The sequence below is a fragment of the Mercenaria mercenaria genome, chromosome 9 (assembly GCF_021730395.1).
Source record: "Mercenaria mercenaria strain notata chromosome 9, MADL_Memer_1, whole genome shotgun sequence".
NCBI classification, from domain to species: domain Eukaryota; kingdom Metazoa; phylum Mollusca; class Bivalvia; order Venerida; family Veneridae; genus Mercenaria; species Mercenaria mercenaria.
In genome coordinates this window covers 74,172,897-74,200,054 of record NC_069369.1, presented here as the reverse complement: position 1 = coordinate 74,200,054, position 27,158 = coordinate 74,172,897, and the positions used below count along the sequence as shown (strand labels likewise).

General features: G+C 31.2%; 1 protein-coding gene across 1 annotated transcript in view; it reads right to left on the bottom strand.

The window, feature by feature from the left end:
• Positions 1–27,158, bottom strand: part of LOC128559584 (uncharacterized) — a 175,054-nt gene that overhangs the window by 54,943 nt on the left and 92,953 nt on the right. Inside the window, exon 7 of the mRNA XM_053551712.1 lies at positions 5,533–5,672. Coding sequence (XP_053407687.1) covers positions 5,533–5,672 — 140 coding nt within the window. The remainder of the gene's footprint in view (positions 1–5,532; positions 5,673–27,158) is intronic.

Sequence of the window (27,158 nt, the reverse complement as noted above, 5' to 3'; positions counted from 1 at the left end):
AGAATGCTACAGACCAAACTTGGTGTTATTCGGACGTGTATTTCAGAGGAGAAGATGTTTAAGTGAAAATGTGGACGCCGGATATCCACCTATAGACCTTAAACATGCCCTAAAGTTATAAACAGTTTGGAATAAGTGTAAACAACAGTTGTCACTATTAAGGAATAAATGCCCCTGAAGCGTGCCCAGGAATGCCACAGCTATCTGCGCAACTAACAAGGCAGTCTGAAAGACAGCTATATCCCCGCCGCTATCATGGATAGCGAAAGGTTTGGTGGTATTTGGTGGAAGCACTGCCGTTGTTAAGTATATTTTATAGTCCATATATATCTCGATATCAATGAGTTTGAAAAATCTTCAAGGTGTTAAGGAGATACAGAGTGGCCACAAAATGGAAGTCTCAACCCTTTGATCTCGAGTTGTGACCCTGACCTTGGGCCAACATGGGGGACTCAAGAGTTCTGCACATTGTCATGATTAGGTGATCATTTGAACAAAGTTTCTTGAAAATCCTTTAAGAGGTTTAGAAGATACAGAGCTCAAACATTTGATCTTGACATGTGACCTTGACCTTGAGTCGACATGGCTGATGCATAAGTTCTATACATTTTTGATGAGGTGATCATTTGACACAAATTTCATGAAATTCCTTCAAGGGGTTTAGGAGATACAGAGTAGACACAAATACTGGGCTCAAATCTTTGACCTTGCGTTGTGACCTTGACCATGAGCCGACATGGCTGACTCATGAGTTATGCTCTTCCTCTTAATGAGGTGATCATTTGACCCAAGTTTCATACAATCCTTCAAGGATTTTAGGAGATACAAAGTGTTACGGGCAGACGGAAGACGGAAGGACTGACTGGGACCCCGCCTCCTACCACTCGTAGTGGTGGGTTAATAAAGATTTGAGTAATGAACTTGACCTTGACCCGAGAGACCCGGATCATGCACATAACATATTCTAAGGCTGAAATATTTATTTGCACAAAATGACTTCTAAATCCATATACAAACAAGAGGGTCATTGACCCTAAAGCGCTCACCTATGTACAAGGCAAAAGTGTGTTTGTATTAGCACAGAGTTAGGTTTCTTCTATGTTACAATAGCTTGTATTATATACATTTCAAACACATTTTTTTTTAACTCAGAGCATTGATTTAAATGATTACGGTAATAAATACAAATCTGATATCACATGCCAAATATCAAGGCATATAATTTTCAATGAACCGGAACTATTTGAAAAACTTTGAAAGAAGGCTACCAAGAGATATTTGTGTTATGTGGGAGGAGATATTGTTTAAAGAAACTATTGATGAAAAGTGACAAAGCCCTCTGGCGGCCATGTTTCTTGACGAATCAGAAAAAAAGAGCAATATTTGTAGAAATTCATACAAGAACCATTTGTGTAAAATTATTTTTAAATTTCTAGCAGTTTCAAATTATTTTCTTTTTCACTATATACATATAGGTAAAATTGACGACGACCTCAGGTGACCATGCTTTTTTCACGAATCAAAATAACTTATACAATCTTTGTAAAGGGTCACACAAGGACTATTTGTGTAAAATTATTTCAAAATCTAGTAAGCGGTTAGCGGTCTAAGATAGGAAGATTTTTTTTTTAATTTCCACTATATACTTACAGGGAAAAGTGACCACGCCCCCCCCGGCGATCATGTTTTTAGAGGGTCACACAATGACCATTTGAGCAAAATTATTCCAAAATCAGACCAGCAGTTTCTAACATGAAGCATATTAAGTTTTCACTATTATAGCGAAAAGTGACCACGCCCTCTGGCGTCCATGTTTTTTTTTTTTTTTTTTTTTTTTTTTTTATGGAGAATCAAAATAATTTGAAAAATCTTGGTAAAGGGTCACACAAAGACCATTTGTGCAAAATCATTTTAAAATCGGCCAAGCAGCATAGGGATATTTGTTTAAATTTCAACTATATATATAAAGGGAAAAGTGACCACGCCCCCTGGCAGCCATGTTTTTTACAAAACGGCATAATTTGAACAATCCTGGTAGAAGATGACATGAGAACCATTTGCATGAAATTATTTCAAAATCAGACCATTGCTTTAGGAGAAGATGTCGTTCTTTTTTTTGCTCAGGCGATCTAACAATAAAAAGAAAAATAATGACTGCATGCAGAAAACCGATATGTCAACTTGACACTGACTCCATGAACGGAGCAGTTACAGTCCGGACAAGAATTAACAAGCACGTCTGCACACATCCTCGTACATACTCAGAGGCGAGCAGAGCGGTTTTAATATGGTCACCTTCGGGGGCATGATAAAACATTAAAATCTCACCCCTAATTTAAGCTATATAATTTGTTAGGGAACATCTCGTCTTCATGAGCTAAAATATTAAGTTGGCATATATATCGCTATATGAAAGCATCTTTTTCCCTTCATGAAATACATTTTGTAGAAATAAGCTCTAAAGTCAGTTTTTTTGATCTATTTGGAAATTGGAAATAATTTTCCTAAAAAAAGTATAAGTGTAATATATTTTCTAGATGATAGTAAAAATTCGTAAAGATTTATGTTTCGTATCTCATGATTTAAGTATAAAACTTTTAAATATTAGTTAGTTGTCATCATTTCGTCTCACAGATAAAGATTATTTTTACATATAAATACGTCTGCCTTGACTGTGTGTTGTAGCTCCTATATTACCTAAAATGGTGCTCTTTCTGACCATTTATTAAGGTTTAGCAGTATTATTATTATACCAGATTTATATAGCGCCCTTTTCATCTTTTCATGACAAACACGTTCAAAGGCGCTTTACATATAGCAAACGCAGCCACACAGGGCGCGAAATTCATCCTCTTCTAGTACAGACACAGAAAGATCTGACCAGAGGGACAGAGTGAGATAAAGCCCCTAGAACAGACAGAGAGAACGTTTTAGATACAGACGTGTCCGGCTAAACTAGCCTAGCTCTTTGCGAATAAACAGTCTGGTTCTTTAACGTGCCCGGTGTATAGCACAGATACACGCGAAGCCGTCTTTCCTAGGAAGAACCAGTACAGGCCTCTAGTTAGGTGGGAGACACTCAAGAGCATCTCAGAAGCTTCCTGTTCCTTGACCGGGATTCGAATCCCGGACCTCTGGATTGACAGTCAAGCGTGTTACCACTAGACCCTCGGCCCACCTATAGATTATATCACAAAACCAGTATATCACAAAACCACAGAAATTTTTAGTAAACTAATAACATCTTTACAAACAACCTAAAATGTATATGTCCACTCATTTTTTTGAGATTCTGTCCAGTAGAATTAGATATTTAATATATTCTAGAAGCTGTCTCCTTTAGAATAGAATGCCATTGGTAAAGAAATAAAAATAAACATTAGTTGTAAACTATGTTTAACCTAGCTTTGTAAAGTTTAAGCACATGGATATTGTTGCAAATGTATCAAAACAAAGACACGTAACAGCTTTTTTTAAAATGATGGGTTTATAAAGGTGTTTAACTGTCAAAAAGCGTGGCACCTTCATGCAATACCTTTTCGGAATTCAAAATATATGAATGAATTGACAATGGTTAAGTAGAACAATATGAATGTTTTATATGCTGTTTAATTTCATGCAAAACCACACTTTTTTCTATGATTTGGTGATGTTTAAACTTTTTTCTCTGAAATATTGACCCAACTCTTAAAGTGTATTTTGATAATGCATTTCGCATCACGTGTAATATGGCGCACTGGGAAAACAATCTGATCGGAGGACACATTTCAAGAATGTTAGGATTTTCAATTTAAATCATCAGTCCATGACACATAATCGACACATTATTTTGACACTTCATTTCTGACTGTCAAACCCTCACTTTGTTAACTGGTAAACAAGGTAAATGGCATATTAAAGGATTAAGCCATGATGACTAGGAAACTAGCGGCTTTATAATCATCAATTAAGTAACGCATTGGAAACCATAAATAACGCGTTGAGAATCCCAATAGGAGTTTTGCTTGTTATCTTTTGAACAGGTTCATATACCGGTAGCAAACATCTGTGGCACCGATGCCAAGATAATTTTAAACATTTAAATGATTTACGAGAAATAGAATGTCTGTAATGAAACTAAAAATAAGAACTGTCTAATCGCAGCGCACTCAATGCTTAGAAACCTTTGTGCATAAGACATACATAACAAACTTTTCCAAAACTCAGGATTATGTTACATTTACTGCGAAGTTACAGTATCTCATAATTTCGAAGACAGATGTAAAATTTTATAAAAAAAAAAGTATTAAGTCTCATAGTTGTTGAGGAATCTGCTTACATGCAAAACTTATATGTGACTCATAAGCCAATGCTGATGGAAGGATATCAACAAAAAGCATTACTTTAAAGCGACATGCCTCCAGATCGTTCAATAACAAAAATAATGTTTAGATATCTTGAAATAAATGCTATATTTTTTAAGAAGGCTTAACAACTTAATTACTTACAAACTTTATATTACGGATACACATTGTAATTTGCTGTTTTTACTGCTTTTTACGATGAAAAACGAAAAGCGTGTTTATCACGCTTTTACTCCAGGTAAACTGTCTCGATTATAAATATCTATATTTCGATATTACTCACTACTTCAGCTATAGCGCTATTGGTTACGACGACGAGAAAATATTTTTATTGCCGCGGCGGTCCGGGGTTCGATTCCCGGCGTGTTCATCTTTTTTCTTTGGACATTTAAAATATTTTAGAAACAAAAATTCATATTCGAATGTTCAGAATATGACCAAACTTCAATTTGAAAGAAAAAATACTTTTTAGCCAAAGCTGCTTTAATGTCCGTATTCTAACTACTTCAAAGTGAAGATTTAGAATCTGTATCTCGAATTTCATGAAACAGTGTATATTTTTGACTGTAAATGACGAAATTTTATAGAGGCTTTAATTATCAAAAACGAAAAAGGCCAATTTGCGGATGGACATGACCAACATTCCCTTTCATCTCATTTCATGAACCTAGCTATGTGCAGAGTACGTTAGTAGGGACTGTCGTATTTTTCCCTAAATATTCAATAGGTTCAACAGATATATTAGCACTAATTGTTTAAGCCATGTGATCAACAATACACAAACATGCAAGTGTTTAATATGCATAATTACAAATTTGTGTATTGTTTCACTGGTCAGTAATGTTTACAAACTTACTTGAACAATTAATACAAACTCAAATATTAATCTTGAATTGTATTACCTCCCATAATAAAGTTCCACAGGTTTCTACATAATTTCTTAACATCAGAATTTCAGTAGCACTATTTCTTGACATTTGCTGATCCATATAAAGACACCGTGAAGAATCACTTTTAAACATAGTCACTCTGACTGGCATTATTATTATATATATGACATGGATAGAATTGAACGGCTACAACCAGTACAAAAATAAACGAAAGGTTCACACTTTCTATCTATCGAAATGTTCAGAAAGTGATGTGCATCATTGATATTCATTCATAAAGCTAAAAATAACTAGTTTACCATTATGTGTTTATCTGAAGCGCTGCTTCTCCCTTTCGTTTGTTTGACCTTGTATGTATCTATGTTCCGTGGAGTTTGCGGAGTTTTTTGTATTATTTGTTTCGGCTCTTGTTTGCTTAGACTTCGGACTGGAACCTTCCCTGAAAACAGGTATGGTACAAGTACAGATTTTCTGAAGAGACTGCGAAAAAATGAATTGAAAACAAGACATCTGTTTGCATAAAAATGTTTTTCGTTGAGCAATTAACACAAATTCAATAGTTATTTTCCTAACTGAAAATCTCATATGTGTCATTTTCACAATAGCACTAACAGAATTAACAAGGCCTATCACTAATGGTGATAAATAGCCCGACGCAGTAGCTTATTTTGTCAGAGGAACAGGGGTATTGAAAATATGATACACTGCATCTGAACATTGTACAAGGAGAAATTGTACAAAGATGCACATAAATGTTGTGCAAAACTGTATCAGATCTTTAAATTTCATTGCTGTACCTTAAAAAGAAGAAAGTAGGTCACTAGGCCAAGGTCATGGTCAAGGGACCATGTAATCACTAAGGGTCATCAACTAGTAAACTTAACAGCATATGGAATATGTTAGAAAATTATTGAAGTTTTTACCAATGTGACTCTATTTATATTTGAAACTAATAAAGGGCTTCGTGAAAAATCATTAAAATGGAACGTGCTTCGCACATGCAAAACTATCCTTGGTATCAATGATAATAATAACAAGGTTTGGTAGCAGTCTGGCATACAATGACTGAGAAATAGTGCGGACAAATTCTTCCCATATACCTATGAAGAAAAAATTACTTAAGGGCCATAACTATGTGAAAAATCATTCAAATAGAACGTGCTTTGCACATGCACATTTTTTGATAAAAATCTGGCATATTAAAGGACCGAGAAATAGCGCCGATTTTTTCCATATACATATAAAGAAAAAATTTAAAAAGGGCCATAACTTAGTAAAAAATCATCAAAATGGAACCACTTCGCACATGTAGAACTAGGCTTGGTACTGATAATAAGCATATAAAATATATAATTAAGTCGTGTACAAACTAGAACTGTTGTCACCGCTGTTCTACAAACATTTAATTTTTCTATACATATACACTAGCTTTTTTGCCTATACATGTAACAAAACAAAACGACTTGGTGGTGACGTGTTGTTACTCACAGATGTTATTTCCTGTGAATAATGACAATAAGCTATTTAAAATGTGAACTTTGTCACACTTCCAGGTATAGCTAGTGCTGTAATTCAAATGGAATTTACAAACAAGAGGGCCAAGATGGCCCTAGGTTGCTCACCTGAATAACACACAATAACAATGTAAACATGTTTTACCTAATTGATTTCATGACGACAAATATTCTGACCAATTTTCTTTATGACTAGACCAAAATTGTGAATAAGCTTATTCTTTGATTTGACTTGGCGACCTAGTTTTTGACCCTACATGATCCAGATAAAAATCACCCTATATTTCATGCAGACAAACATTCTGACCAAGTTTCATGCCGTCAAATGAATAAGAGTGTTAAACAAGTTTTTCATTTAATTTGACCGGGTCACCTATTTTTGACCCCATATGACCCAGTTTCTTAGGAATCATCAAGATAAACATTCTGGCCAAGTTTTATCAAGATAGGGTCATAAATGCGACCTCTAGGTTGTAAACAAACTTTTCCATTGATTTGACCTTATGACCTAGTTTTTGATCCGACTTGTCCCAGTTTTGATCCAGGCCTAGAGATCATCAAGATAATCATTCGGTGCAAGTTTGTTTCAAATCAAACCTTTATATGCTGATAGGGCAAAAAAAATCCCAGAATTTTTCCCCTCTCCGGGGCAGTAACTCTAGAACCCATGATGGAATCTAGCCGGATTTCGAAAGCAATCGAGATCTTATTGCTACTTAAATTGTGTGTAAGTGTGGTTAAAATCAAATATGAAATGTCACCTCTATTATGTTCACAAGGTAAAAATTAACAAATGTTGGCTCTTTCGGGGGTCAATCAGGGGCTTTAACCCTAGAACCTATGATTGGATCTGACAGATTCATCATGAAATCTAAGATTTATTGTTGTTGAAGATATCTGGCAAGATTGTATCAAATCAAACCATAACTAAAATGTCTTCATAGCTGCAAAATTCAAAATAGCAAATTTTGACCCTTTAAGAGGCCAAAACTCTGGAACCCATGATTGGATCTGGCCAGTTTTCGAAAGGAACCGAGATATTATGCAATAGAAGTGGTGTGCAAGATTGATTTAAATCGATTGCAAAATGTGGTCCTTAGCGTGTTCAAAAGAAATTATGAACGGACAGACGGACGACGGACAAAATGCTATCACAAAAGCTCATCTTGTCACTACGTGACAAGTGAGCTAAAAACAACTGTTATTACATGGTAAAATTGATACGAAATCGCAAATAACTACAGACAAACATGTCAATAAAGATCAGCCTTGGAAAAGCAAGAATGTGGTCTTTTTTTGAGATGGTCTTTATTCACAGGTTAAAATACACTGTTTATGTTAAAAGGGGAAACAAAACATGTGGTCTTAAGAGCCATGTGGTCTCTGTTCAGAGGTGGTCTTAAACACAGGTTTGACAAAATTAACACGAGGGGCGTTGATCTAGAGCTCCATTTTGTGACAACGCCGTGACAGTTAATACTTCTAACTACGTCAACATCACGTACGCAAGCGTCCTGCAACGTAAAGCAAGTCAGAAGTTTTTCCGCCGCCAGAAATGTATATTCAGATCAGTCATAATGAATGTCGTTTTTTATTGTGAGTAATGTTTTGTGGGCTAATGATCTCAAAAACAATTGGGGTCATTACAGGTCATGGCAATCTAAATATATTAAGGTATTGGACCCGTAATAGAGTACCTCCTTTTTGAAGAGTATTCAATTCCTACCATAAACCTACTTTGACTGCAATTTTCAGGGGGCGTAGGTTCAAGCCCCCTTGGGATCAACTTTTTTTCCATATTTTCCTTTTTCTAGTAAGTTTTTACTTCTTTCAAGACTTATGGATGTATTGTACAAAAGTGGAAAATTTTCATTTTATAAGCGATTTCTTGCTGTTCAAAGTGAATTTACCTCTGAATCAGGAGGGGTAGAGTTAGACATTTTTAAAAATACTGAGTTACATGCGGTAAAAGTTCTCTACTTTGCCTTCATTCTTTAGATTACATATTGTGAAAGAAATGTAGGTAGATTTTACTTCTGCCCAAAGGTTATTTTTGAATGAAGTGAGCAAAATTCAAAACAGACCCACAGAAATCGACCTTAATTCTTCAATGATTGAGTTAGAATCCTATCTCATTAAATCTGTTTATTTGAGGCACCCTAGAAAAAAATGATATTTACAGTTTTATTTTGTGTTTTATAATTGTTTAACAATAGTTTGATGTTTCTTTTATCAAAATTAATGCTGTAATGAATTCTCTGCAAACGTTTTAGATAGTGGTCATCACATTGAAATTTGTCTCTACTTGAGCCTGAGGAAATACTATAAATTATACAAAATTTACAAAAACGACACGGTAAAAGTTGTTTAAAATTTGCAAAACAGTGCGAAACATGGTCAACTTTAAGAATATACCAAGCAAAAGTAGTATAAGAAATAGCGCTTCTGGCACTGTTTGACCTCATCTGACCCCTCACCCTCTTCTAAAAAATCCAAAGCCGGCCAATTCAAATTTTAAAAATCCAAAGCCAGCCAGTCTTCGTTTATTCATTCCTAAAGCGTAGTAAATATTGGTCAGGTTGCCATGGCGCTGCACAAATTTATCCAATCGAGAGAGTTTACCGCAGGGAGTGACAATCGATATTGTTAGATTATTCTTTTCAATATAGTGTTGTATTATACATCGGACATTTATCAACTTAGATAAAGGAATGGAATGCTATTTTGAACAGTTATGACAAAGGATATGTCTTATAAAGTTAAATAATTAAAGAAAGGACTTACAAGAACACTACAAAGATATGATTATTCGAGATTTCTACAAAGATGCCTTTAGTTTTAACTGCGTATTTGGAGGGGGATGGACAATCATATGATACATAAATGGAATTCGTTATACTGTGACAAATATTACGAACTTACTAAACAACATGGCTGGAATTCGGATAAATTACAAGAACGGAACTTACACCTAGCGAACTGCTGTTTACAAATATATCAAACTTGAAAAACAATCGAATAAAAAGGATATAATTTTAGACTCTAATAACAAAGGATATGTGGAAATATTATTGAGAAATAAAATGAAAGTATTTAGTACCATACACACCCAGAACATTCTACACAACGAAGCTTACCAGAGGCTCCACCGGTGGTGCAATATTATATCAGACGACACACTAGAACTTTCTTTGCTAGAACATTCTTTGTTAGTATAAAAAGCTGTGTAGAAGCTGTTGTTATATACCACAACACAAACAACGATCGAATAGAAGGAAGGGAAATTCAAAAACGACTAAAATGTAGCATAAACGTCGGAACTTTAATAAAAAAAGGAAACTGATTGAGGAAATATGTAAAGAACTAAACTGGTAATTTATATTAAGCGCGTACAATGTTCACGTTTATTTTTAACATTAAGGGAATTTCTATGTATTGCACCACTTCCGTGTACAATGTTCACGTTTATTTTTAGTTACTACGTCACATCCGTGTACAATGTTCACGTTTATTTTTAACATTAAGGGAATTTCTATGCATTACGTCACTTCCGTGTACAATGTTCACGTTTATTTTTAGATTTAGTTACTACGTCACTTCCGTGTACAATGTTCACGCTTATGTTTAACATTAAGGCAATTTCTATGCATTACATCACTTCCGTGTACAATGTTCACGTTTATTTTTAGATTTAGTTACTACGTCGCTTCCGTGTACAATGTTCACGTTTATTTTTAGATTAGTTATCACTTGTACTGAATTGTGAAATTGAATATGATTGTTTGTTTATTTTCAAGTAGTATAGAATATAACATTTTTATTAAAATAATTTATATTTGTTTGTTCATTATGTTTTACATTGTTTACTCTCAGTGTTTTATACAATAAATCATAAATGTTTATACCATTTTGTAGCATTTTTATGAAAAATAAACAATAATATCCACAGAGCGTACTTGTTTTGTCTTGATATTGTATGTTGTTATACTTGACTCCAGGTATATATTTAATTACTTCTTTTGGTGGAGGAAGTCCAAATGGATCAAAGTACAAAGTACTATGAAGAAAACCCTTGGTTTGATCAAAGTACAAAGTACTTTTCCGAAAACCTCTAGTTTGATCAGAGTACATGTTATTTATATAACAAACCCAATGTGTTCCAGGTCCAACAGAGTCATCTAAATTTATAATTCCGCATTCAACCTTTTCTTTCGTTTTTGGTAAATTATTTCTACTAAATACACCCCTAAAGTTTGTTATACCGAGTTGTTTTACCCATTGTTCAATTTCAAAGTTAGATATTGGTTTGTTTATAAATTTTATTTTTTTTTTACTATAGGAATTCGTCTGTAAGGTCTCCTCTGAGAATCAGTCTGTATACCCCGACCATGTCCCTTACCACTTAACAAAGATGTAATCAAAGGTATTCCTAGACTAGCGAAAAGTGTACCCAGAAAGCCACCATTTTGTTTTTGTTTTTGTGTTAATTTAATCACTCTAGACCCTACTAGTTGCTTTCTTTGATTAGGTGTAAGATATGGTGATATTATATTTCTCTTATCATTAGCTACTGAAATCATACCATTTCCAAGTAACTTACTGACACCGGTACTGGCCAGCCCAGAAAGGGCTCCAATGCCTAGAGAAGCTAATATTTTTGGAGCTATTTTTGCTGCCATTGGAAGAATTGTTTTTCCTAACAAACCACTTAAAGCTCCTAAAAATCCACCATTTTGACCTTGGCTGGACATTTGTTTTTTTGAAATTGTAATTTCTAATCCCTTATTATTTCTAATAGACTTTTCAATTTGATTAATTTGTGTTTTTGTTAAAAGTAAAGGGAAGTTTCCACGTAATTGTTCATGTTTTAATCTAAAAGTATATGGAATTTTATTATTATAAGCCTGTGCTAAAAAAAATTTCTGTCCATCTGTATGGTGAACTTTATATTCAATATAATTTGATGACATTATATACTTTATATTTATTTTAATTTTTACTTTATTTCAATTTTATTTCATTTAAACAATAACAAGTTCATTTCCAATAGTATTTATTTCAACTGTTTCTTCATACAATACAACTGCATAAACACGAATATTAGCTGCTGGTTGAGCATTAATTTAGCTGTTAGTGTGATATGCTTAGGATCTTCTGTTATTACTTCCTTTTTATATTCCAAGTTAAAATGAACAAATCCAAATAAACTATAAAAGTTTGATCTATTTAGCAAACTTCCAGTAGTCTTATTGTTTTGTTTATAATAATAATTAATTACATCGTCATATATTCTTGATATACTTGTGTATTCTGTTTCTGGATAAAAAACACCATTACCAACTTCAAGACGACAGGAACTTAAAGTGCAATCATCATTATTAGCATTTACCCTAAATGTATCTAATAAATGCGGGTTATGTTGTTGTGAATTACTTTTGTTAGGTCGTTGTAAATAAACAAATACATGTTGTGGTTTTGTTATACCAGCTGTTATTCTAAAGGTTATATTATTTTGTCGTGTATCTGTCGATTGTGTCACTATTTCCCGAAGGTATGACCATCTTGCTTTTGTAAATGTTTCAGCAACTAGATTAAGTCCAAATTCATTGAAAATTAAACGTGGAACCCATAGAATTAATTTTGTTACAATTACTCTACCTGGATCAACACCAGCAGTTCTAAAAATTAATTCATCATCATCCGTCAGCTGCAGTGTTATTTGAATTTGACTTGGAGATATAATATTAGTTTCTCAACCCTGAAAAAATGAATAATTATTTAACGGAATCTTAGCATTTACCTCATTACCATCTTCGATTAATTTCTTTCTAATAACAAACCCCAGATTATAATCCTTATTATCCACTCTACTTTCAGCAACAGCAGTAGTATCTAAAGAGATAAATTCATTTGTTCCAGTTGTTTCTGCATAATCCTTAGACAATTCAACCAAACTCTTTATATTTACTACCTTATATAAATTATTACAATCATATACAATTTTTCCATTTTGTTTAACCACTAACTGATCAATTAATGAAGCTGCATTATTAATTAAAGCAATCTGATTTGCTTCAACATAATTAGTACCATCAGCAAGTTTATTAACTTTAAAACTTACTTCAAAATAACCATTAAACAAATCAAAATATGAACTTCTGTCATTAATTGTAAAGTGATTTATTCTCATATTAATATCCTCCTTCTTATTATTTTCACTGTTATTCTTTTCTTGTAATTCCTTAACAATTAAATCACCAACTGCCGGAGCAGGTTTCTTTTTAAATTTTTCAACAATTTTATTAGCAGCTAAATTTCCAACTTCCGTTCCAACCCTTTTTGTTCCACTTTCTAACGCGGCTTTTCCTGCCGTTTCCAGAGCTTTTTTTCCAGCTGTGCTAATTGAAGATGCAACTCCACTTGAAAATAATTTTGTTAAAGTGTCAAAGATACCTGAGCCATGTATATTTTCTCCTCCTGTGTGAGCATCAACATAAATAAATATTCCTTTATTTTTGTCATAAACTTTCTTGTACATTATATAAAACTAAATTTTAATTAATTTCTTTTAATATTAATGTAAAACTTGTTTCAACCTCATTAAAATTAATTATTCTACCAAACACATCTGTAATATATATTCTTATTGAATTTATAATATATTTATTAATTTCAGAATATCCAACCCTGTTTGGTTCTTTTGTAAATGGATAAGCTCTTGTTAAATCTGCAGTACTTAAAGCATAGATAATATCACTAAAATTACCATCAACAAGTGAATTATCAATAAGATCACAATGAATGTAAATTGTATCCACAGAGTTAGTTATATCTGGTGTTGTAGTTCCCCATTCAGTATTTCTCAATGCTTTTTTCTCAAATCCAAGCAATGTATGTAAATTTGACATTCTTAAATCCAACATAAAATTATCTTTAATTGAAATCAAAACCTTGAAACTACTTAAATCAAATTCCAAACTTATTGGAGCAATGTCTGATTTATCAAATTCATAATCATCATTACTTATTAATGTTTCCCTTATGTATTTATTAATATCAGTGTAACTGTAAGAACCATTTGTAAATATAATATCTTTCCATTCTTTACCATTATTATAACGAATTCTTTTATTGTCATATTCATCACTAATATTATGCCAAGAATAAGTCATAGTGTTAATACTATCCAAACCAACAACATAAGTTTTATTTTTATCTAAAATTAAAGAACGACTAAATCTGATTGTAAAATCACCCGGAGTATTTTTATTATCATCTTTAACTGTTTCATTTATATATTCAAGAAAAATATTTTTTATAAAACATTTCATGTTGTTCTGGTAACAATTTATTCATTTTTAATAATTCATCAATTATATTAATACCTTCATTTTTTAGTTCTTCATTATTATTTCGAGCATCAATTGAACCACAAATTAACTCCAAGTCATTAACCAATTCTTCTGGATCACACGGACAAACGTCATAACCCTGTCCCCTAATTACTTTTTAAAATTTCATAGATCTTTTATTGATAGGCAATCCTGATTTTTCTGTTAATTCTTTAAATATTTTTCTAGAATGGATTGAATGTTTTTTATTGTTGTTATATCTTTTATTAATCAAATCAATCAAATCATTATCTACTTTAGTGTTAATTACTTCTTTTCCAGTTATTCTATCCTTAGCAATTAATTTGTTTTGACTATAAAGTTTATTAAGATCAATAATTAAATTACCATAATGTCCATTTGGTGAAACTTTATATGGTTTATTCCCTTTCCAAATACTTCTGAGTCATTAATCATTTTTGATAAGCGTTCACTGTATCTTTTAAGATTTTCTCTATGTAATTCTAACCCCGAAACATACTCACCAGCAGCCATAGGTTCTACATTTGTAAATTCAATTATTTTATCTGGATTTTCTTTACTGTATTTATTTATATCACGAGTAAGGTAAGGCCCTATTAAATTCTTGGTGATCCCCTTTCTTATTTGTACCCAATCATCTTTATCTTTCTTTATTGCTAACTCTGATAATGTGGGCAATCCATATTCTGATAATACATCTTTATCGATATTTATATCTAAATCTGCCGCAAATTCTTCAGGAAATTCTTCAGTGTCTTCAAACTCATCACCATCATCCGTATCCATATCCAAACCCACATGATCTTCAGGAGACCCTGTAATTGGTAGTGGTTCTTGGAATAGCTGTGGTAAACCTTGATATGTTTGTATGTCTTTCATTTCATCACCTAGTAACGCTAATTGCTCCTTAATTACAGGTAATGCTTTTAACTGACTTGATAATTGTTCTTTTTGACTTTCTATTCCTTCAGTAATTGGTTTATAAATTTCAGTGTAGACATCCCGATTTGTAGCTTTTTTAATTTTCTCTCTCATTATTTCTTCTTTTAAATTTCTCATCTTTTGTCCGACTAAATTTTTTCTTATTCTTATTTCATTAAGTTTTGAATGCATTTATATAATAATGTTAGATAATGTAAGATAATGTATAATAATGTAAAATAATGTAAGATAATGTAATATTATTATATAATGGAAATTCCAAATTATGATACAAAAAGTAATGCCAAGCACAATAACTTTAAACAAATTAAACAATATACTTTTATGCCGGATTCATGTTTTAGAATGTTAATATGTGGATCTTCTGGATCTGGAAAAACAAATACACTAATGCATATACTTCGAAAACCTCTTATATACTTTGATAAATTATACTTGTATGCTAAAAACTTGGAACAATCTAAATATCAGGATTTAATAAATTACTTAAGTCAAATTGCAAAACGAATCAAAGTAGACCCAAATGAAATACTTGAATATTCGGCTGATCCCAACCAAATTGAACCCTGTGAGAATCTTGAACCAGAAAAACAAAAAGTAGTAATACTTGATGATTTTGTATGTGAAGACAAAAAGGTTCAAAATGAAATAACAAAATACTTTATTTAAGGACGTCACAAAAACTGTTGTGTTATTTATTTAAGTCAGTCTTACTGTAAAGCACCAAAAGATATTCGGATTAACTGTTCACATTATATTTTATTTGAAAGTCCAAGTAAACGAGAAAATGATATGGTTTGTAATGAACAAAATATTAACCCTAACTCTTTTGCTAATGCAACAAATCAAAAATATGATTTCTTATATATTGACAAACCAAGGAAGTTTTTAAGAAAACACTTTACTGGTAATATATAGATAGGAGTTTTAATGATGTAAAACAAATAAGTGAACCTGACAGTATAAGTAAAGTTAAATTTGATATTGATTTAAGTGATTATGCTACTAAAAAACAATTCAAAAAACTTAAAAAAGAATCGGAATCGTATCTTCACAGAAATAAGGAACTTGATAACACAATGAACAGAGCATTGGATATGGGAGGTAATAACCTTATTAACCTAGGAAATCCAGATAAACCCAACGATGCAGTTTCAAGACGGTTTATGTATAAAAAAAGTTTAAGGTGTAATATATATCATGACTATAATCTTGAAGATATCAAAAGTATTAAACAGACACTAGAAGCAGAAGTAAAGAATATTGAAGAATAAACAAACGATTTTAAAAAGAATTCATTATTAATAGTTTAATTACAAGATAAAATTGAAAAAGAAATGAAAGCTATGGTTGATTCTATTAAAGAACTTGAAGAGAAATCTGATTTGACAGATGAAAACATAAAAGAAGTATTTCGAGTCAATTTAAACATTTTCTTCACTCAAATTCAAGAATTAAAAGATAGTATGATTAAACATGAAGAACTAAAAGACAAGATTATTGAAGCTGAGAAAAAGTTACAAAATATGTATCAGTTAGAAATCCGAACAGAAATAAATAAACTAAATACTGACTTTACAAAAAAAAACACCAAGATTTAGTCGATACATTTTCAAATAAATTTGCAGAATATAAATCTGAACTGGAAAAGGCAGCTTCACAAAGAGGTGATGACCATGACATAGCATTAGATAACCTTAAAAAAGAGCTTAATTCTAAAATAGAAAACTTTAAGAAACAACTTCGGATCTTGATTAGTAATGTCGACACACGTCACAATTTAAAGTACGCAGACTTAAGTAATCTTACAGGTTTATTACAAAAATATATCAACGAATTTAATGATAAAATTAAAACAATAATAAATGATCTGGACTTTGTAGTTGAAATATCAGCTAAACAAGGAGAATCAATTACTGCTAATACCCAAGTAATTTCTACTAATGCGGAAGCAATTACCACTAATGCAGAAGAAATTACAAAAGTAAAAAATGTTTTCTTAAAACAAGAAACACAATTAGCCAGAACAAAAGGTGTTGTTGACAATTTGTCTGCTTCTGAAGTTGCTACAACAAAACAAGTTGATGATTTAGCTGAAGTAATTCTTGAACATGAAAATAAATACAAGGAAATAGAAGAAGAACTATAAAAGGTAAGACGTGAAGTGTTTCTTTATGAATACAAAAGTAAAGATGATCATGTAATATCACGCAGTGGCCTTAAAAGATATTATTAGTTACACTGTTTGTTGGTGACAGGATACGGGATATACGCTGTCGAGGAAATCCATATCAGGCGAAAGCGAAGCTCGAGCCTGATATGGATTTTCGAGACAGCGTATATCCCGTATCCTGTCACCGACAAGCTGTGTAACGATTTTATCTTGCCGACTACCCTTTACTTGCATGCTATAATCTAATATTTTGTAAATTAACAAAGCGGCAGCCATTTTTTTTAAATCAAAATTCATATCTGAAATGTACTTGCAGGATATGGAATATATCCTGTCTCCACGTGACGTCTATTGACCAGTAGAAATGCAAGAAACTTGTAGGAGGCAAGATAAACTCGCATATCAGTATTAATGATAAAGTATTATGATAGCCATGGTGTTTGGATATTATCATTATATACTTTGGTGGATGTGGATTATGCTATAGGGAAAGGCTTAGATGGTGTGGGTTATTTTGATTTATTTAATTTGGAATCCGGAAATATCGTAGATTATAAAGATTTTATAAACATAAACCAAGAATATAAACTAGCTGTACCGGATGTACCTTTAAAAAATGTGTTTTCAGTCAAAAAAGCTGGAATTTATATAATATATATCAGGTTTTATTTAAAGTCATGGGCAAGGGAGGAAGCGGAAGTATGCCCAATATCACGTTTAGTTTTTAGGTGGTGGTGGGAGGGTTTTATCGGTGAATTTCCCTCCGGGAGTGTAAATATAACACCCGTAGTTAGTGACATCAATAACATCAATGACTTCAGTGATGCTGATATAGTATATATGTTCGATAACAATCCGTCAGTATCTGTGTATGAGAAAAAAAATCAAAATTTATCTAACAGAAAAGACAATGTTTGACATTAATCCTTATGGTTATAGTGATTCACGAACCCCCGAGATAGGATTTTATCTTTTGCCAGGTAGTTATGTCAAATTCTACATATTGGAGGAATATATAAATTATAAAGAAAGTAAACTTTTGAATTAAAACATTATTTAAAGTTTTACTGTGTTTTTATTTAACTGGAATAATTAATATAATGGGAATATTCAATAATATAAACGAAAAAGTAAGTAAAATAGAACGACAAATTATAAGAAAACCTCCTTTGTTCTTAACAAGTTATACCGAAGATACCGATAGTGGATTATTTCAATGGAAAGTTGTAAATGCTAGTCCTGGTTTAGTTCGAAATGGTAATAATGTAAGAATTAATTCTAATTTTATATTAATTATTCTTGTTGATGCAATTAAATTAGATAAAGGAGAAGTTAAATTACAACTAAAAAATAAAGAAAATGTAATTCTTCAAAGTTACAATGCAAAAACAAACAGAAACTAGAGCTATCACTAAAGGTGATGAATGTACCCCCCCCCCCCCCCCCACCCCGCATGCACTGACACAGTACATTGCAATTTGACGCACACAAGATTGCATAATTATGTGGACTGTATGTATATATAGACTGTATGTATACAGTATAGTAACAAAAAACAAAGTCCCATAACTATGCAGAATATTTATCTAAAAGAATGTAACATGCACCATGCACAACTAGGGTTGGTACTGATCACTTGTGTGAAGTTTCATTAAATCGTGTGCAAGGGTTTGGTAGATTAGGCACGCACAAAATTGCATATGCAGACTGTATGTACATAGTATGTTAACAAGAAACAAAGTCCCATAACTCTGCAATTTTTGTCGCTGAAAGAACCTAACATGCCCCATGCACAACTACTGTTGTTACTGATCACTTGTGTGAAGTTTCATTAAATTGTGTCGAGAGGATGAGGAGAGATGGTGCGCACAAGATTGTGTCTATGTATATAGTATAGTAACAAAAAAACAAAGTCCCATAACTCTGCAAAAAAAATTTTCTGAAAGAACCTAACATGCCCCATGCACAACTACTGTTGTTACTGATCACTTGTGTGAAGTTTTATTAAATTGTGTCAAGGGGATGAGGAGAGATGGTGCGCACAAGATTGTGTCTATGTATATAGTATAGTAACAAAAAAACAAAGTCCCATAACTCTGGAATTTTTTTTCTAAAAGAACCTAACATGTCCAATGCACAACTACTGTTGTTACTGATCACTTGTGTGAAGTTTTATTAAATTGTGTCAAGGGGATGAGGAGAGATGGTGCGCACAAGATTGTGTCTATGTATATAGTATAGTAACAAAAAAAACAAAGTCCCATAACTCTGGAATTTTTTTTCTAAAAGAACCTAACATGTCCAATGCACAACTACTGTTGGTACTGATCACTTGTGTGAAGTTTCATTAAATTGTGTCAAGGGGATGAGGAGAGATGGTGCGCACAAGATTGTGTCTATGTATATAGTATAGTAACAAAAAAAAACAAAGTCCCATAACTCTGCAAATTTTTTTTCTAAAAGAACCTAACATGCCCCATGCACAACTACTGTTGGTACTGATCACTTGTGTGAAGTTTCATTAAATTCTGTTAAGGGGATAAGGAGAGATGGTGCGCACAAGATTGTGTCTATGTATATAGTATAGTAACAAAAAAACAAAGTCCCATAACTCTGGAATTTTTTTTTCTAAAAGAACCTAACATGTCCCATGCACAACTACTGTTGGTACTGATCACTTGTGTGAAGTTTCATTAAATTGTGTCAAGGGGATGAGGAGAGATGGTGCGCACAAGATTGTGTCTATGTATATATATAGTATAGTAACAAAAAAACAAAGTCCCATAACTCTGCAAATTTTTTTTCTAAAAGAACCTAACGTGACCCATGCACAACTACTGTTGGTACTGATCACTTGTTGAAGTTTCATTAAATTCTGTCAAGGGGATAAGGAGAGATGGCGCGCACAAGATTGCGTCTACGGACAGACGGACAGACAGACAGACAGACGGACAGACAGACAGACGGACAACCTGAAACCAGTATACCCCCCCCCCCTAACAACTTTGTTGTCGGGGGGTACAAAAACGAATCTATTTCTATTAATTATGCTAATAAATTTAAAATGAATGATGTAATTTATATTGATTCTTTAAACGTTAAAAATATTCAGTTAACAATTATGGTTCTATTTTTTAAAGGGAATAAGCTAATGTATCAATACCATTATCAAGAATTTTCTTTTATCGTCATAACATGATAAAAGATGTTTTATTTATAACATAACTGGAAAGATTATGTTATCAGAACGAATAACTTTAAAGTGTGATTATTTCGGGTTAAATTTAAAACAAAGTATCTTTATAATTTTTATGAACAAATTGTTTTTTTTACAACATGTTTTTTAATTCCTTTACATTTTTTAAATCTCCTGGTTTTCCTTCCGGCGAATTTTGTAATAAATATGAATACATTTTATACATAATCAACAAATTCAACGATTGGAATACCGGCAGCTTCATCTCTAGATTTTCCAATTACTTTTTTATTATTGTCGAAATAAAATTTTGAATTAATATCGTAATCACTATTATCAAATAAATCTTTGTCCTTAAAAAAATCCTCATATGCATCTTTGGTTTTTATTTCATAACATAATGAATCAGTTTTCAGTGAATAAAAGCTTTGCTGAGTTTTCATACTTTTCCTTAATGTAATTATAATGAAAATCATATTTTAAATATTTTGATAAATCTAGAATGCACTTTCCCAAAACATAACAAGGTCTGTTTAATAACAAACTTTTTTTTAAATTCTATGGAATCCCCAAATAAATTCTTGTTAAACATCGTTGAACTAACAAATGAAGGTTTGGCAATTATATTTTAATAAAGGGTTTTCATCATGAGTTAATTTAATATTAACCCTCTTGCGTAAATTCCCATCGTCTTATCGAATACAGAGTTGTTCATTAACTTAAAAAAGTCCTTTTCAAATGAATTTTTGCTTTAGATCTTTTGAGTATTAAAATCAATATATTTTTTTAACCAAGGACTTTCGTCAAAAGTTAATATTTTGTGTATTTTTGTTACTTTTAACCCTAATTATATATAGTTCAAGATTTTTAAAATGAACTACATAATTTTTTTTTTTTCCATTAAATTTGGACTAATTTTTTTACATACTTTTTTCTATTTCAATTCTTTTTAATTTATTTTTACTATAATTTGAAAGCCATTCGTCTGGATTTTGATTTTTTTCAGGAGGCAAAGGATAATCGTTGTGAACAGCATGAAATTTCTTTTGGATATTCAAGATCACATTCAACTATAAAGTTAGTTTTACCTTTTACAATTAATTTTTTGAATTGTTTTTCGGATTAAATTTGAAGTTTCCATGAGGGCAAAGGTCGACACATTGCCCAACCATAAAGATTATTGGCGTCGATTTTACATAATGTATTTAGATTCTAATTTCAGGATCATAATCTTTATAATATTTATTGTTTGCTTTACGTATCTGTTTGAAAATAGCTTTCCTCCTCTCAGTCCATTTCAATAAAAAGATATATATCAATATAGTTTTTAAAAATCAAACGAATTCCAGTCTTTTTTAACATTGCATCCCAAGCTAAACCAGGACTACTTAAATAATGACAAGGATCTAATTTGTAGTACTTAACATAGTTTTCTAAAATTTTCGAATACATCAGCTAAAAGTAAAAACGTCTGTTTTTAAATATAAATCAAATATTCTCCCATTGTTTTAAATTTTAAATTTATTTCAAACATTTTTGGCATGTTCATATTCTTCATTAGATAAAGTGTGTTTCGTTTAAAATTGAATAAAACTCTTCTTTTGGAGGTAATTCTGTTTCTTTGGGTTTTTTAAATGAATCCATGTAATCATATGGATAAATACCTTTGTTTTTAATAAATTAAGTTTACTTTCGTCAAATTCTTGAGATAAATATTTAAATTCTGGGAAAATTTTTTACTAAGTTATCCAATGATTGAGACATAAATTGGAATGAATCAATAAAGACCAAGTCGGAAATCATAAATGCCATATATCTTTTCCATATTGTTTTGGAATAACATTAATTTCTTTTTTGAATTTTTTCCCATTTGTTGCATAATAAAATGACCATCATAATCTCTTAAATTATGAAAAATAACAGGAATTTTGTTGTTTAAATCTAAAATTAAAATTACATTCTGAGTGAGCACTTCCTCTGAATTTTCCTGTTATATGACAGTGGTCTCGTACAGGATTTTCATTTTCCTTTATCCTTTTTTCACAGATATGACAAAACTTTTGTTTTTTAAATTCAATTTCGTCTTTTTTAGACATTCTAAGTTCTTTTTTTAAAGTGTTCTTTAAATTTTCTTTACAATATTCCTCTTCCTCAAGCATTTTCTCAATAAATTTGTAGACGGCGTCGGGGCCTCTGTAAATCTGGTTGGTTTAGTATAACCTGTTATCATAACAACAAACAACTTTATAACCGTAACCACAATCTATATTTTTTGATATGGGTTTAGTAAATGAAGTTCAGGTGATGGTAAAGCAGTTAAAACTTCTTAGTTATTGATTCAAAAACAGCATAAATTACAAAAGGACTGCTAAACCTTTATGATAATTTTAAATTGTATTTTTACTTCCCTCTTTTGGCTTTTTTACGTCTTGGGTACCCCTTAATAGCTAAACAGTTTTTGGTATGTGTTTCATTAATATTCTTTCTTGGTAAAATGCTGCAGGGAGCTTTTACAAAAAATTGTTTTTATGTTGATATTTTGTTTTTTTAAACATTATCTATTAAAGTCTTTTATCCAAACATAAAGTTGGCTACAGTCTTTAGGACGGTTCCTCGGAAACCCCCGGGGCGTCAGCCCACTTCATCATCATCATTATTTCGTTATTATTAATTAGCAACATGTCACAGTGTTCTTCGTATTGATATTTTTGATATGTACAATAGATAATTCCCGTAGGTTCTTCATAACCAAAAAAAATTAAATGAAATATCATTTAAAACTTCTATTTTAGGTATTTGATTTAATGTAACAGAAAAATTTAATTCCAGTATAATCAAGATCGTTTATATGCTTTTTTTTATTTTGAAATTTTTTGAGGATTTTTTTCAACAGGAAATTTGTAGGCTAAATGACACCATCTAAAACATTCATTATCATCATTCTTTATATTTATTAATCCTTTCTTTGGATTTTGTAATGGTTTTGGTAACTCTAATTAACTTGAAGCAGCCCGTGGTGGTAAAATTATATCTATTTATATAATGAGCATCAACTGACTCTATTCTCCAGCCACTTCCTTCTGAAATCCAATTACCAATTCTATTTATTATTTCTTCAAAAGCTTGACGTAAAGTGTTTTTTATTTCGTTTGTGTTAACAATTTCTAAAGCCTTTGATTGAAAATAAGCTGATTTATATATTGTGTCTGTTGCACTCATTTTACAAAAGTTATTTTTAAAACAACGTTTATTTTATACCTTTTAAGCTTTAAGTTCAGATTTAAGTATTTCATAAGAGTCGTTTATAGTTAAATATAATTGATTATTTGGATCTTGTCTATATTCAACTTTAATTTCAAATTTCTTAATACATTGATTTTTTGATCTCTCAATTTCCATCTATATATTATATTTAGAAAAAAAATTCGTTAAGCAAAAAAGGGTTAAAAAAATAATAAAATAAATAAAGTTTAAGAAGAAAAAAAATATTTAAATTTATATCTTTTTCCGTTAGTTTTTGATATTCCACTTTTTACTCTGTTTTTCCCTTCACAGCACATTTTTATTAACCCTGAATTAATATCAAGGTCTTTAAATGCTGCGTAAGTGCTTCTATACATTTTTTCTTCATTAGTGTCACAATCGGTTGCAATAACTCTTTTAGGGTTGTTTCGATGATTATTTGGTCTGGGACAATCACATAACCTTTCGACATTTTCTTCTTCTAACATTAAACAACCACAGTCCCATTCAAATAAATTCCTTTCTAATAGATAAGGATCTATAACATTTTGTAATTTATCAATGACAGGATTTTTATATTCATCGCTAACTATTTGATTAAGTTTTGATTTAATAACATTTCTTCTTTTAAGAACTTTTTTATATGAATTATTGTCTGGATTCATTATTTCTCCTAAAATGCTAGATAATTTTGGTATAATCATTCTATCTACCTTTCTATTAACCATCTATATTTAATATACTTATAGAAAAAAATCTCTAAAAACACACCTAAAGAACATTTAAAAAATGGTTAATATTATCTATATCTTTTGAATAAGATTTTAAAGTTATTTTTTCTAAATTGTTATCAACTGTTAAAATTTTAATTCCTTCTTGAGACATTCTGTTTAACCATTCTTCGTGTAATTTGTGTAGTTTTTCTAAATAATCTAAACCAACTTTGTTTTCTTCAGTTCGGTTTCTTTTTTGAAGTCTTTGGAAACATATTTTAGGATCGGTTTTAACATAAATAAAAGCATCAATTGGGGTTTTTCATGTATTTTAATAACATGATCAATTAAGAAAAGATTGTATACTGTCCACTCGGGGTCATTTATAACATCGTTGTCGTGATATTGTTTTGTAAAAACATTGTTGTTAGTTAAATAACATCGTTCAAGAAAAGAAACACCATCAAATTTTTTAGCAGAATTTAACATTTTTATGTGACTGTTTAAAGTTGCTAATTGAAAAGGAAATGAATATTTTAGAGGTTCTTGAGCAGCAAGTTCAAAAAGGTTATATGAATTTCCGCTTGGGTCCATAACATTTTGCCATTCATGAATTGGTTCTGGAATTATATTAAAATTAGGATTATATTCTTTAATAATATCTAAAAACGTACTTTTTCCTGATGCAATATTACCTTCAACTGATATATTTTTTCTCATTTATATAAAATACTTATAGAAAAAATCTTTAATATAACGCTTCTTCTATTTACTTTTATATCCGTTAAGTTTAAAGTCCTTCATATATGTTTCAAAGGGCATTAAATAATTTTTTTCTTTCTGCATTTCTAACAGTATTGTAAAAATATCCTGAATAACTTTTTTTCTCTTCTTCTTTATTTACTTTTCCAGGATCATTAGGGTCATGAACAGCTAAAGCTGCAATCCGTGCTTTTATTATTAGTTGTTTTATTTTGTAATGATGTGCTTTTAAAATAAATTTCTTGTCGTCAAGTTTTAGTCTATTAGTAAATATGGTAATTACTGGTGGAACAACACCAACAACTGCTACAAATATAGGAATAGCTGGAACAAGTGCTAATGCAGCTGAACAACCAAAGATACTTGTTGTAGGCTATATACCAATAAAAGAATTTGTTCTTTGTTTCATATAAAATTCAGCTACTTCAGACCAATTTTGTTACAGCTTATAGATTTTCACTCCGCCGTAGACCTATTTTCCACAAGATATCCATACATTTGCTTCAAGAAAACGAAAAGAAAAAGGGGTGTTGAATAGTATGCAGTGAAATGCAAGTCAACTGAAGTCAGATACCCTCATATTGCCGCATTTCAGAAAGCGGTCTGCAGAATAAACACCTACTTTCGTTTTCAAGTAAACAACTCGAAAACATGCGAGTATTAGCATGAAACGTGTCCTATTTTATGTAAAATTCATTCCACGAGTGAAATAATGCCCATTTGGTCCCCGATTTACGCGCAAATGCGCGAAAAATGGAAAAATTAGGATCTATTTATTAGGGACTTCTTTCGACACCACGGAAGCACATTTTGGACCGAATTACTGCATTATAACCTTGTAATATATAACCCAGTACTTACTCTCCCGCAAAATTTATAACTTTTTCTGTAAGCAGCAGCTAGTTTAGTTAGGTGAATAATTAATTGATCTATTGTTTCTATTCCATTATTAGAAATTAGATTTTTATTACTCATTTATATAATATATTTTCAATTTAAATTTCTTCCAATTCACTAAACGGAACCCAACTATTAATTTTTTCATTGTAACCTTTCCATTTTACTAAAGCTTGTTTTTTCTTATAGTCTCGTCTAATAACTTTTTCTGTTCTAAAAACTTCTTGTGTTGTAGGTAAAAGTTCTTGTTGATAAAATGATCCTTGAATTATTTCATTATTTAAATCTTTAATAGTGTATGTTCCGGGATTTGTATTATTAATTTTATAAATTATAAATATTTCCTCTGTCCAGTTTGGTGTATATCCTTTTTCGAAATGTCTTTTCAGTTTGCTTAAGCGAACACGATCACCAATTTTAAATTTTGCTTTGCTCTTTGGTGTCTTTAAATTACCATATAAGTTAAAGTAAACAGTACCTTTATTTAAGTTTTTACTGGCTTTGGTTGGTGTCATTTTTATGCTAGAGTGTTTTGTTTTGTTATATTTATCAACCATATCATGCAAATTATCTAAATAAGTATAAGTATTATTTGCTGTAAAATATTTCCACATTATTCTTTTTAAACTTCTATTAAATCTTTCTATTACTACAGCCTTTCCTTCATTAAATGTATGGTACATGTTAATCTTATTTTTATTCAAAAATGATCCAAACTTTTTATTATAAAATTCTTTTCCTTCATCTACCCATAAATTTGTTGGTGTTCTACCTTTTAAAATTAGTTTATTAAATGCTTCAGTAACAGATTCTCCAGTTTTATTCTTTAATGGAATAACCCAAGCATATTTACTGAATATATCAATAACGGTTAACAAGTACTTTACACCTTTATTATATTTTGAAAAAGCTTGCATATTAACTAAATCAACTGACCAAGTATCATCAATGTCATGGACAATAACTCTTCGTTTCCTAAATTTTCTTTTAATTGGTTTGTGTAATTCTTCAGCTAATTCATCACTCCAGCGGTAGCTTGGTGCAGTGATTTCGTGGGGTATACTCTACCCCCTTTTCCCGTTTTTTGACTTTCGTTTTTGTCCAAAACCAAG